Source organism: Platalea leucorodia (assembly GCF_965183815.1).
Source record: "Platalea leucorodia genome assembly, chromosome: 15".
NCBI classification, from domain to species: Eukaryota; Metazoa; Chordata; class Aves; order Pelecaniformes; family Threskiornithidae; genus Platalea; species Platalea leucorodia.
The window spans coordinates 6,344,963-6,357,293 of NC_138837.1; the positions used below are offsets into that span (position 1 = coordinate 6,344,963).

The window sequence follows — 12,331 nt, forward strand, 5'->3', positions numbered from 1 at the left end:
TGGTAATTTGTTTGGTTTATAATCATGGCTTTTAGAGAATAGCTTTAATTTAGAGAATGGAAAGCTAAAGTTAATTTAAGATACTGTTTTATTATCTCTGCTAAAAATCATATGCTTTGCAAAAAGAAAGGTTCTTTAGGTGACTGAGTAGCACACTAGGGCTTACTCACGATTTATGCATGATTAATGGTTTGGGCTTTGAGGATAGCATTGTAATGTTTTCCATGAAATTAGGACTGCTGCGTGTAAGTGCTGAACGGCTGAAGAATTCAGCAGAATAATGATCATTTGTTGTAAGGCAAAGTTTAGGGTTTCTTTTCATAAGACAGGCTCTTTATGAATGCGTGTTGGAGAAATTGCAGGTCAGAAAGTCAGTCTCAGCCCTTGGAAATTTTGGCAATGTAGTTAGCCAGGTTGCAGCCTGAGATTTGAATTTCGACAGTTTTATAGTCTTGCTACAGTTCTTGTGATGTCTCCTGAACAGAGTAGAGATCCTGTGAATTTATCTCAAGTAGCTAAATTACTGGAAATTCCTGCTATGTACGTTCTACGTGTCTGGTTCCACCATCAGGTTGTAGGGAGAGAGACGAGTGTATGTGAACCAGAGCCAGAAAACATATTCCCTGAGGTCAGATCCAGTGTAAATGGGGAAGGGGGAAGGGAAGGGGTGCAAAGAACCCTCCCACAAGGAGTAGCTCTTACCCTGCTTTTCCCAGTAGGGCAGAAAAAATGAGAGGTGAACAGGGGTTAGAAGGGAGTACAACACACAGGCAGTCCTGCTGCTGCCGAGAGAGGCTGTGGTGCAATATTGCTGGCAGCCGCTAGTGTCCAGGGTGATAAACTGGAGGTGGTGGAGCTAACTGGGGAGGGGAGCGCAGCACTAATCCTTCCGAACCCCTCCAGTAAATCCATACCTTTTTTTGCGTGACTATAATACATATTAGAACTCCTTCCATCTTCGCAATATTTATAGAGATTGAGATCTGAGGTTCTAGTTGTTCTGTATGTATCTAAAGCCCAGTGTCTATTTAAAAAAAAAAAAAAAAAAATCACCCAGAATTTTTGATGCTTGTATTAGAATGGATTTGAGATGCACAACAGCCTGTTATTTATGAGGAGCTGGTAGCTGAGAAAACCCTGCCTTTATGGTTATGTGCTTTCTCAGGGGAATGCCACAAGGATTCCCCAGGGTTTCTGCTATAGGCAAGCAGGAAATAGAGAAAATTACTTGTGCAGGAACAAATTGCTCACATCCTATGGAGATGAGAAGAGATTGAATTACAGAGACAAAATGGGCTGGAAGAAAGAGATTATGACTGGACTGGGAAACCCCAGCAGAGTATCTGTGTGAGCAGGCCTGCCTTATGAAGACTCACACACTAGACTCAGTGAATTTCTTAGGATGACAAAATTCATGTATAAAGAGTGTAATTATAAAAACAAACACACAAACAAAATGTTTAAAGAAAGTGGGAGATAGTCACAGACAAAACTGTCTAGAAACTCTGAAATTCTTATTCTGTCCTAGACTTCCAAAGCAAACTTGGTCAATTTGTTTCTTCTTTCTGTATGTTAATTCCCCATGCATAGCTGCATTTGTCTCCCCCATCCATGGGTATGATTTGAGGACAAATACATTCATCCCTGAGGAGCTCTTAAACACAATGCTGTTTGGAGTCATCTAAGAAGTTAGAGGTATAAAAGAAAAAAAACCAAAACCGTAGACTTGTCAAATGTTGAGATAAAACAGTGCTGGGCATTAAAAAGAAAAAAAAAAAAAAAATCATGTGCTTTTATTAAGTCTCCTCAAGCCTGGTGCAAACCTTTCTTGATCACATCCGTTTGGCGTAAAAGAGCTGCAGCGTATCGCTGCATGTCATAACATGCAGCCATACTATTAAAAAGGGACAAGTTAACACAAGATACTCCTGTGGATTTAACTCAAAGTTTTATTTATAGCGTAAGTAAAGCTGCTGAACTTTATTTTCTTTTGTGAACCTTGTGTTTTCTGCTTGGGCTCTGGGCTCCCTAGTGAGCTATTCTTCCTGTCTGACTATCTACATCTCAGCCTGGTCATCTGGTGAAGTTTCATTGTCTTCTTTTTAAAAATGTTTCTGTCCTTCCTCTTTATAATTCTGCAGATATAGATGTAATATTGTTTTTTAAAAGTGTTTAGTTAGATCTACATACTTGCAGGATGCATCAAATTTGTCTGGTTACACCAGTGGAAGAGACTCCCCAGTATCACATACCTTCTACATTGTGCCTGCGCTATTCAAGTCCTGCTTGTACCATTTCCGATCACTCCTGGTTTGAGAGTCCAGTTCAGATTTGGCATGATTGCTTTCTTTATAATTGTCAAGTCATTAGACTAAACTGGGAAGGAAGAGATGCAGAAACTACGGTAGAGCGTTTGCTTGTTGCTGCATTTTGTTTTGAACTTTGTGGGATATGACATGCTGGACGCCTATGCTCCGAGTGCTGAAGTGGTTTGTGGTCCTCCTTCCCTAGTCACTGCTTCGAGCATCAAAAAGTGTGTCAAAAGCCTTGCCTAATGTGACGATGGTTAGATAGCCCTGAGGAAGACGTAGTGCAAAAAAAATGCTTAAGATGTTAGGATAATCGGAGAATCGGGAATCTCTGATGGATGATAAATGTGAGAGGAAGAGCAAGATGTCAAAGAAGTGAAAATCAGGGAGCAGAGAAACAAGCTGGAAAGGCAGAAGAAAATGATGTGGTGTGAAAGGCAAACAGAAAGGTGAATCAGAGAGAGGTGCACAGGCTGGCACAGAGTCTTCCCGGAATTGCTGTTCTACTGCTGATCTCTGTTCGTATGTGTTAGTTCCCGCTGCTCGCAGTTAGCTCTGAAGGTGCCATTGCTTCGTGAGTTTGAACATGGGAAGCACTGGTGTTGTGGTCCTGACACTGCATGCTGAACTTCAACGTGCGAGAGTCAGATTGACTCTTACTGGATTCAGTATCACTTCTGGATTCAGTATCACTCTTTTTTTTTTTTTTTTTTTTTTTGTGTATCCTGGTTTAAAACCCTACGCGTGGTTTTGATTAAAAAAGAGGGGGAAAAAATTGAAAAACACAAATATATAGACTCTGTATTTTATGCATTTTGTGAAGTACGTAGAAAATAATAAAATGTTTAACCTAGATGCTAATCTTCGTTACATGCTTTCAGAATTTTTTTTCTGTGAAAGCATACTGTCTGGATTTTTTTGCCATAGCTCTGTAGCATTTCTACACCTTCAAAGGTTCACAAGAAGACAGTAGCTCTGTATGTCAGACTAATTGGGCAGCATGGCAGTGCAGGGAGATGTGTGTGTGAAAATGCCTTATTAGCGTAGTCTTCTGTGCATGTTTTCTTGTGGTTTTTCCTTTCCTCTTTAAGCGGGTGTGTGGAGGGAGGCATTCCCATGGCATACGAAGAGCGCTATAAGACTTACAGTAATCATGCAGAACAGCTTGCAGAGCTCTTGCCATGCTGGTATTCTTTGGTTGAAGCTGCTGTACACAGAACTAGAGAAAAGTTCTTTGTTTCAGAGCATCCTCTTTTCAGGGAAGGCAGAGACTGGAAAGGAGATGCTCATTTGGATCTCTTCCAACAGGGATACTTAAATTTTGAGAAACACATGTTTGTCTGTGCAAATCCGCCAGGGTTCTGGCTACTACTCTGTTTGGGCAGATGCTTTTTAATTCCTTAAGGAGAACAAAAGGAGTAAGGAATGTGAGACAAGAGGCCCTGCTGTCTCCTAGTTAGCAGTAAAACCAGCATGCAACAGCGAGTGGGTTACACCTCCGAAAAAGCAGTTTCTTTTCAACTGGATGCGTTCTGGTACTCCTCCAAAGAGTTTGGCACAGATAGGTCAATGAAACTTGGTAGTCCTTTGGACAACGATTCCATCAATACCACTTGTATGTTATTCTTGATCACTGAAACAACCTTGTAAAGCTGAAACAAATAACTTCCATTTCACAGTAGGGTAACAGAGGCTGCAGGAAGGCATCTAGTAATAGGGCTGAGCTTAGAACAGAGGAGATCCCGGTACTGCAGCACTGAGGTGGTCTTAAAATTGCTGAGTAAGATTTGCCAGGTCTCTGGTTTGCAGTGTTGAAAAGGTGTGCAGTGGCATATTGTGCTACAGTGCAACATGCATCGTAGTGTTGAGCCTTAAGTATTGCAAGAGGTGTTCAGCGTCAGGTGGACAGCACGCATCCGTTAAACCCGGGCTGTGCTGCTGGCTGGGGGCTTGCAGTCAGTGCTTTCAGGACAATGAAGGCTATATACTAACGGTCAAATGTGCTAACAGACTGATGTCCAAATTTCTTAGTCAAGATACGATCACTTGAAGAGCATATCAATATTTTAAAATCATTAGTTGGATGTGGGGTAAGGAGAGATCTGTGCTAATTGGGGTAATCAAATTTCACATTTCTCCCAGCATCACTTGATAATCATAATACGATCCCCTTTTCTCATCTCAGTGCAGCTTCCCGCAGGTTTATGAAGATTTTTCTCTTCCTTGGAAGCATCCTGCTAAAGGCAGGCAAATTTGCGTGGCCATGAGTGTCATCTGCAGCAAATCACACTTTAATGAGCCGGCTGGCATTTGGATATGGAGGAGCACCTTCTGCTGGGTGGCGTTTGTAAAGCGTGTCTGTGTGTCTAAGGACCGGTATTTTTACTGTGGAAGGGTCTCTCCTGTAGATCAGGTGAAGGAGACTTCTGCATCAGTAGAACCAGAACTCAGGTGTATTGACTGCATGACCGTAATTTATGAACTTTTAGGGTTCAGAATCTGCTACTTATTGCGGTTATAGAGACTGAAGCACTGTGCGGCCCATTCTTTGCGTGCTACTACAAAGCAGTCAAAGCCTCATTGCAGTCGTACTTCTGAAAAGGTGTCTAGTCGCTGCAAATAAAAACTGAAGCCCCACAGAATGTGTGTGCATGCAAAGATTATCCAGTTAATTTAAAGGAGATTTTCAATTTAATTTTATATATATGTATTTTTAATTTTAGGAATCTTTCAAAGAAATACCAACCCAAAAAGAACTCCAAAGAAGAGGAAGAATACAGGTATGTTCATGATCCACTGCTGAGTGAGCATGCGTTGATGGAGGAAGGGGAAAAGTTTGGGTTACCAACTAGGATTTGGCTTGTAAACCAAAGATTTTTAAAGTATATGAGTATAGAAATCATAGATGCAGAAACAGGTGTATATGGTAGATATTAAGGAGTGGATTTTCAAAGTTTGGATTTGGTCTGAAACTACTCAATTCCCTTTATATATTACGGTTTCTGGATGCCTGGGTTGGGGTTTTTCATTTTGGTTTTTGGTTTTTTTTTCATGTACCTTAAAACCTAAGCCAGACTGTATGAGCCTGGCTCTTTGAAGTGAATGACCAAACTCTTAACTACTTACAGCAGGAACAGAAACAGTTGTTAATTTTAGCATGAAACTTAAGCAGTCGGCGTAAGTATTAAATTACTCAAATGGACTGACAACACAGATGAGTAACTTACTAAAGGGCTAATGTTATAACACCACAGAGAAACCAGTGGCTCTTGAAGAGTAAGGTGAAGGATGTAGTGTGTACTCCCGGGATGGACTGACGCACGACTTGCTGCTGTTGAAGGATGTTGCGTGGCCTCAGCTGCCTGCTGTTGATTCACGGATTCAGGCTGTATCTCCCTGGTGGCAGGGGACTAATGTCGTGCTCGCAGGTAGCGGCTGCAGCATCACAGCACCGCTCCTTCACTGGGTGACGCTGTGGGCATGACTACAGGTGATGATAGACCACATGTCGTTAAGATCATTCCTGCCCCTGATGAGATTAAAGATATTCTTTAAAGAGAACTTTCTAGAGGAGGAGCTTTCCAACAGACAGGCTATAAGCCCGAGCGAGAACCTTTTCCTTAGTTTCTCAACGTCAGTGTTTTGTAATGCATCAGCTTTGAACAAAGGCATCGCAGAGTCTGACCCTGCAGCCTTGTATTGCAGGAGGCTGCTCTGCCTCTGGAGAGCCCGGGGCAGACTCAAACCCTTGACCTTGAAATTTGAAACGTTTCAAATGAGTTTGGATACGGGTCCAATGGTATGATTATATTGATTTAGATTTTCAGGTCAGACCCCCAAGCTACTGTATACAGCTACTCTAGTGGCTCGTATTAACAGAGATAACAGCCTTTTCATTTTCTTTTTAATTTATTTTTAGTAATGCTGTTTGGGAATCAGTTATTTATACCATTGTTTCCTGAGATACTGGTATTTATACAAGGAAGCTTATGTTACCAGCACATCGGTTGTTTTGGTCTGTACCCGGGATTAGGAATAAATCTGCCTTTGGGTAGCTTTACCATAAATGGGTATTTTGAGTTTACTACAACCTTTTTTGACACATCTTTCATTGCTGTAAAAGGATATTGGATTTAAATGATTCATATAACATGGCACAGAAGATCCCATGTATCCTTTGCCCTTTTAAATATAGTGTTCACCTCAGTATAGTTTCCTCATGTCTCTAAACAATGTCTGGGGATTTGTCATGCGACCTTTGGGTGCCTTGGACACTGCTTTGAGACAGTCTGTCTAAAAATTATCTGTTTTCAAGCTTATTGTCAGTCTGTAGTTCTATGGCTTTGATCCCCTTGTCTTTTGCAACCGGGGTTTCTCTCGAGGCACCACAGCTTGACTGTGAATGTGGCTGCTTGTACTGGACTATATTTTTAGTCTTTTTTTTTTTCAGTTTCTTTTTTCTGTTTTTTCTCTGACGCCTTTTCCATCCCTGCTTGTACCACTCCCCTCTGTCACCTCTAAATCACCTCTGTCACCTCTTTGCTTTGCTTTTTCCCCTTTAGGTGATGTTATCAGTGCAGACTGCTACCATTTAATATTAATAGTTTTTCTCGTATGTCCAAGTGCAGTGCTTCAAAGCTGCTGTTTTCCAGCTGACCAGCACAGCCAGCTGGGGTATTTAAATGCAGCTCTGTTGGCTCTGTGCTGAATATGCTAGTGACATAATCTGCTGTTTTGAAATTGTGTGCACAGATGTTCGTTTCTTCCTTTTAATAATACATGGAATGCTGTGTAGGAGATTATTTCATATGAAAAATAAACCTTGCAAAGGAAGGTACTAAAAAATATGGGTTGACAAGGAACACCTGGTTAGTAAACTCACTACCTTTTTGAAAACTTTCTAACTATAGCTGATTTAAATCCAATTTACACTATTAAAAAGTTTATTTTCTGCGCTATGCTAGCCAAAAAGCTGGTTGCTTAGACAGGATTTTGCCAGGTAGAGTACAGTGATGACTCTGTGCACTGAACTGTAGCACTTGAAAGGGTATAACTAGAAATGTTTGGTGAATAGAGATTAGAATAGTGAAGTCTCAGAGCTGTGCTGATAAAAACCCTGGCACTCTACAACTGTGATATATTAAGAGCCAATGTCAAACTGTCTAAATCGAGATTAATTTATCAGACAACTGTCAGTGTGTGGGATAGGCTTCCTTTTGAGAAATTCCTTCAAGTGAATCTATGCTAATCCATATTCAGTCTCATGTAGCAATACTAAATGCTTAAGAAGGATACAACCTCCTTTGCAGTGTGTCTTTCTGAAAAGAAAGGGACTAAAAGCAGAATACGTTTTTGTCCTCTGCAGGTACACATCAACTAGAGCCTTCCTAGCCACTTTAAATGAAATGAATGACTATGCCGGACAGCATGAGGTCATTTCAGAGAACATGACCTCTCTTATCACTGGAGAGTTAACACGCTATGTGCAGGAGCTGAAACAAGAGAGGAAATCGGTAATTGATCATTTTTTATTATTCACAATGGATTGCCGTTTAAGACAGATGATTAGGGGAGTTCAATGTTAAGCAAAATTTATTTGTAGTTAATAAACATAAGCTTTGCTAACGAGCCAAGCAATAAAAAAGTGGGTTACGTGCCCTGGCCAAGTCACTGAACCATTTGAATCAAATGTTATGAAATCGGACAGCAATGCCTTCAGGAGAATCCCTGCTAAATAAGGTCAGAGACCCATCTGTGCTTAAGGCTCTGGTAGCCAAAAGCTTGTTTAGGGAAGAGTCCAGCAGCACTGTGTAAAGCCTGAAATAAACAGAGAAACTGTATTACTAAGACTGATTGAAAGAACTGTTAGGATCTTGGTTCACACTTTCCTGCTTCTCAGGCAGATCTGGTCAACAGAACTTTCTGAAAAACGATTCTAATGAGAAATACGGGGTCTGTCTTGTTTTGTGATGGTGGGGAATCTGGTTTTCAACCTGTTATCCTTCAAGACTGGTAGAACGAGGAGCTTTTTGTTAATACCCTATTTTAGCTAGTAGTTTAGGAACCTATGTGCCTGCTACAGTAAATGTTCAAAACTGATTAATTTGCATGTCACCAGCTCTGAAAGGCACATAGTTGAAATGTGATTTTTCTTCCTTGCCTTGAACCCTTTTATCCCTGGGATGAGTGGGCATAAAATAGTCATTCTAAGCATTATTGTTACAAATATAACACAGGTATAAAATGACTAAGCAAAGTGCAACAAGGCAGGGGAGCATCAGGACACCGTATTTCATTTCAAAACTGTTGGTACATTATGGAAAGTGCAAAAGTACTCTTGCTCAGTCCAGGAAAACTTAGGCATTTATAAATAGTGCGACTAAACATTAAGCATGTGTTGAAGTGCTGTGCAGGGGCAGAGCCCTGGAAATGACCATCTTTTCCTAAGTATAGTATTAGGATGGTAAGTCTGTCAACAGGCGTACCTTTAATTTGCAGAGTGGTGTGTAATCTTTCAGGGACACAGTATTCTGGCAGCAACTTGGAAGGATGTTTTACATATAGCTGTGATGAGAATGTTTTCTCAGCCACTTCTATGACGTTTCATTCAGTATGGACTCTGTACAATAAAGCAAAAAAAGCATTCTAGTAGGGCATTTTTCTGTCACTTCGAATGTGTTTACCTGGTTTTTCAATTATATGGGCGTATAAGGTGATTGGAATATCTATTAGACATTTTAAGTACGATGAAAGAGGACTTGCTATCTTTCTTGTAAAGAATGTGAGCAGTAACTATTGCTTTTTTGTTTTGTTGATAGAGTTTTGAGGTAAGTATGGCTCATATAAGTAATGGGTGCGTGACAGAAAAATTATTTTAATATTGGTCGAGTGATAACAGCATGGGAACAGCAAAAAAACAACTGGTGGTGTATTTACCTGCTGTTGCTGATAATTCTTAGCCTTTAACAGAAAACAGTTGTCAGTCATGGTTGGTTCATTTGTTCTTGTAACATGAATATAAACTGTATGAACTATGAATCCTTGTCTGAGTCCTGGAGATTTATCATTTATGAGCAAATGGTGTTGAAAAGGAAACGGCTTCTGCCTTTGGGCATTTTTTTCATACATAGCTTCTCTCACTTCACGCCGTAAAACACCAATGCATCAATCGTGCTGGGATCTGCAGGAGGGGCAGGTGGTGGGTGTGTAAATATCACAGAGGGCTGATGCTTTGGCAAAACCTCTTATGATACAAATTGATGAATGGCTTGCTATTTCCAGAAATTTTGCTGGCAGAGTTCTCATGCTCGCTGCTTGATATGTCATCCGCTGTTATGCTACAAGTTCATGGAATCATAGAATCATTTAGGTTGAAAAAGGCCCTCAAGATCGTCGAGTCCAACCATTAACGCTACCAAGTCCACCAAGTTGCTATAAACTGTAAGAAAAGATGATCGCTTCTGGGGCTAGGGCCGCACGTAGGAATTGGGAGACCCACATTCTTGTCTACGGAGTCTTGTATCATTTGGATTAAGTCATTGAGGTGTCCAAACACCTGTAAAATGGTACAAATTTCCAGTGGTTTCAGTATGGCTGAGATACATAAGCAGCCCTGCTCTTTTTGTTGTAATTTCCCACCTGGAAGATGGAAATGACAGCGGTGTCATAAGGATAAATGCATGAATGATGAACTCGGGTACAGCAGAAAGTGGTCAGGCAAATGTATCAGACAAGAGCTTCTGTTTTCAAAGGAAACCCTTTTGATACGCAATAGGAATTGTGCATTTGCTAGAGTCATGGGGGGATGAGGGTGGTGATCTTTAAACACGGGGGGTCTGATGCATGCCTGCATTACTCTGCTTTCCTGCTCATTTAGCTCTGTTGGTTAAAGTGGGATTACAGCAGCAGATGATTGGGGTCACACAATGATAAATCACACTTTTGTTTTTCCTTGACAAGTACAAGCCCATAGCCTGTAAGCAGCACAGAACCTGATGGTATATAAAGCTTTGCAGTGGTTTTATGCTGGATAAGATTCATTTGGCATGCAAGTTTTACATACGTTTGACTTGTTAGGCTACTGTGAAAGGTATACTTGATGGCTACCTATGTCATGTCTTTCCATAGAAGATAGTTGCTAATGGTGAAAATAAGGGAAGAAGCAGGTAATCAAAAACAGGTCGGACACTCTGGAGGTTGGACAAGTGGGACAATTTGCAAATTCACAGTGGCTTGGCGCTGTAAAAAGACCAGTACCTCCTCTTTCCTCTGGCCTGGTTTGGAGCTCAGGAGAGTTCTCGGTTACCTTTATGTTTTTACAGATCACATGCTTTGTTGCATGATGGTTTTTGATCATTAGAAAGCAGTAAGAAAAATCAGGCAAATACTCTTTTTGTGAAACTTGAATATCTTCAGCAACAAAGGTCAATCAGTGCGTTAAACTTTATCGTATTACGCATTCCTCTTCCAGAGGATAGCCCGCGTTGATGTTATCACTGTACCGGATGAGTTGTTTTGCCCTCACAGTCACTGAAGTTAGGCAAACACCCTGCCAGCTTTTCACATACAACGTGTGTACGTGTGAGAGGGAGAACTCCTTGCGCTGTTTCAGTTCTTCCCAGCTGTCTACTGAAGTGAAACTCTTTATAGTACAGTTCCTCACTTGAACTTCTTCTTGTACTCTCTTGATCTCAGTGTCCATGCTCTCATGTGAGTAATTGTCATCTTCAGCCAGGATCTTGCTAGCTGCTTCAAAGCTGAAATTTCAGTTCTACACGACATGTGAAGGTCAAGCCCGCTCCACCTTCCCTTTGAGGTTATTGAGGTCAGATGCATGCGACTGAATTCCCCTTCGCTCCATCACCAAGCCACACACATGAGTTGGGGATCGCATCTCAGAGTGGTTCAGGGAAAGAACTCGCTTCTGCAGTCATTCTTTGTGCCACCCCAATTTCACCACAACCCTGCGTTGGGGTAGCTGTGGAAGGTGTCAAGTTTGAGCTGGAGGCCCTGCAGTGTTGCAGAACTGGGTCTTAGTCTTGCTTGTCTGTGACAAAAGAAAAGGAGATGATCCCAGTAATGTCAGGAGGGATGTTTGGACTTTACTTCATTTCCAGGTTGGAGATGTACTCAAGAGTTGTTCTACTCCCACCCATTGTGACTGTTGCTGGTTGCGATGGTAGCTCCTAAGCAGCCCAGTTATTCTCCATATGAGAGAAAGATCACCAGCATTTTGATTGCTTGGGTGAGGGAATCTGCGTCTGCACATTGCTGCGCCTGCTGAGTTGCTCAGCGTGCTTTATTCTATTAAAAAAAAAAATCTAGACAGTGGGGTGTTTCTGCTACCCTCTTTTTGGATGACACCGAAGAGGACTGCTGAGCAAAGATGTAGCCAGTGCAGCCCAAGCATTGAGAATTTCCTTTTTTTCTTAAAGCTTTGCAGGAGATAGCTGAGTTTAGGTATTCACTCAACTATGGCTGAGGAAAACCCTCAATACTGTAATTTGTCTGGATAGAAATTCAAGAATTAATTCCTGGGACAATTCTGATTTAGATCTGTAGTCACAAAGTAGGTCTGACTCATGGTCTCCTCTGGCAGCAGCTGCTCTGTGTAGCTGTTGCTCAGGTCAGCTTTGCTAAAAATGTATTTGGGAGTCATGAACTATCCCGCTTATTGCTGCTGCTGCTTTCACCTCTGCCTCCACCTCCCCTTGGGGGTTGGCTGGCTCCGTACAATCAAGCATGAAAGTCAGGTACAAGCCCAGAGCTTTGCTGCAGACCGAACTGGTGCAGCACTGGGATTCTGTGGTTGGGAGAGAATTTACCTGATGTCAATATGTTCCATTTTGTGTCGGGATAGAAGGGGAATGGGGAATGAATGCATCCTTATGGGTACCGTGAGGGCAAAAATGGTCTGGTTCTTTATGGTGGAGCTTGTGCGCCCTCCCTGTGTGTATTCATACACGGGGTTTACATGTCAGAGAACTTTCTGTTTCTTGCAGACTCTCAGGTGTTGATGAAAA

The 12,331-nt window shown here is 41.5% G+C and overlaps 1 protein-coding gene across 6 annotated transcripts in view; it reads left to right on the forward strand.

Annotated features, from left to right (window-relative positions):
- The window catches only part of FNBP1 (formin binding protein 1), a gene marked incomplete at its 3' end in the record, with an annotated part of 103,926 nt that overhangs the window by 32,698 nt on the left and 58,897 nt on the right, over positions 1-12,331 (forward strand). For all 6 annotated transcript variants that reach the window (XM_082327660.1, XM_082327658.1, XM_082327659.1 and 3 more), the window contains exons 3-4: positions 5,033-5,089; positions 7,675-7,822. In XM_082327660.1, the coding sequence (XP_082183786.1) occupies positions 5,033-5,089; positions 7,675-7,822 (205 nt within the window). The remainder of the gene's footprint in view (positions 1-5,032; positions 5,090-7,674; positions 7,823-12,331) is intronic.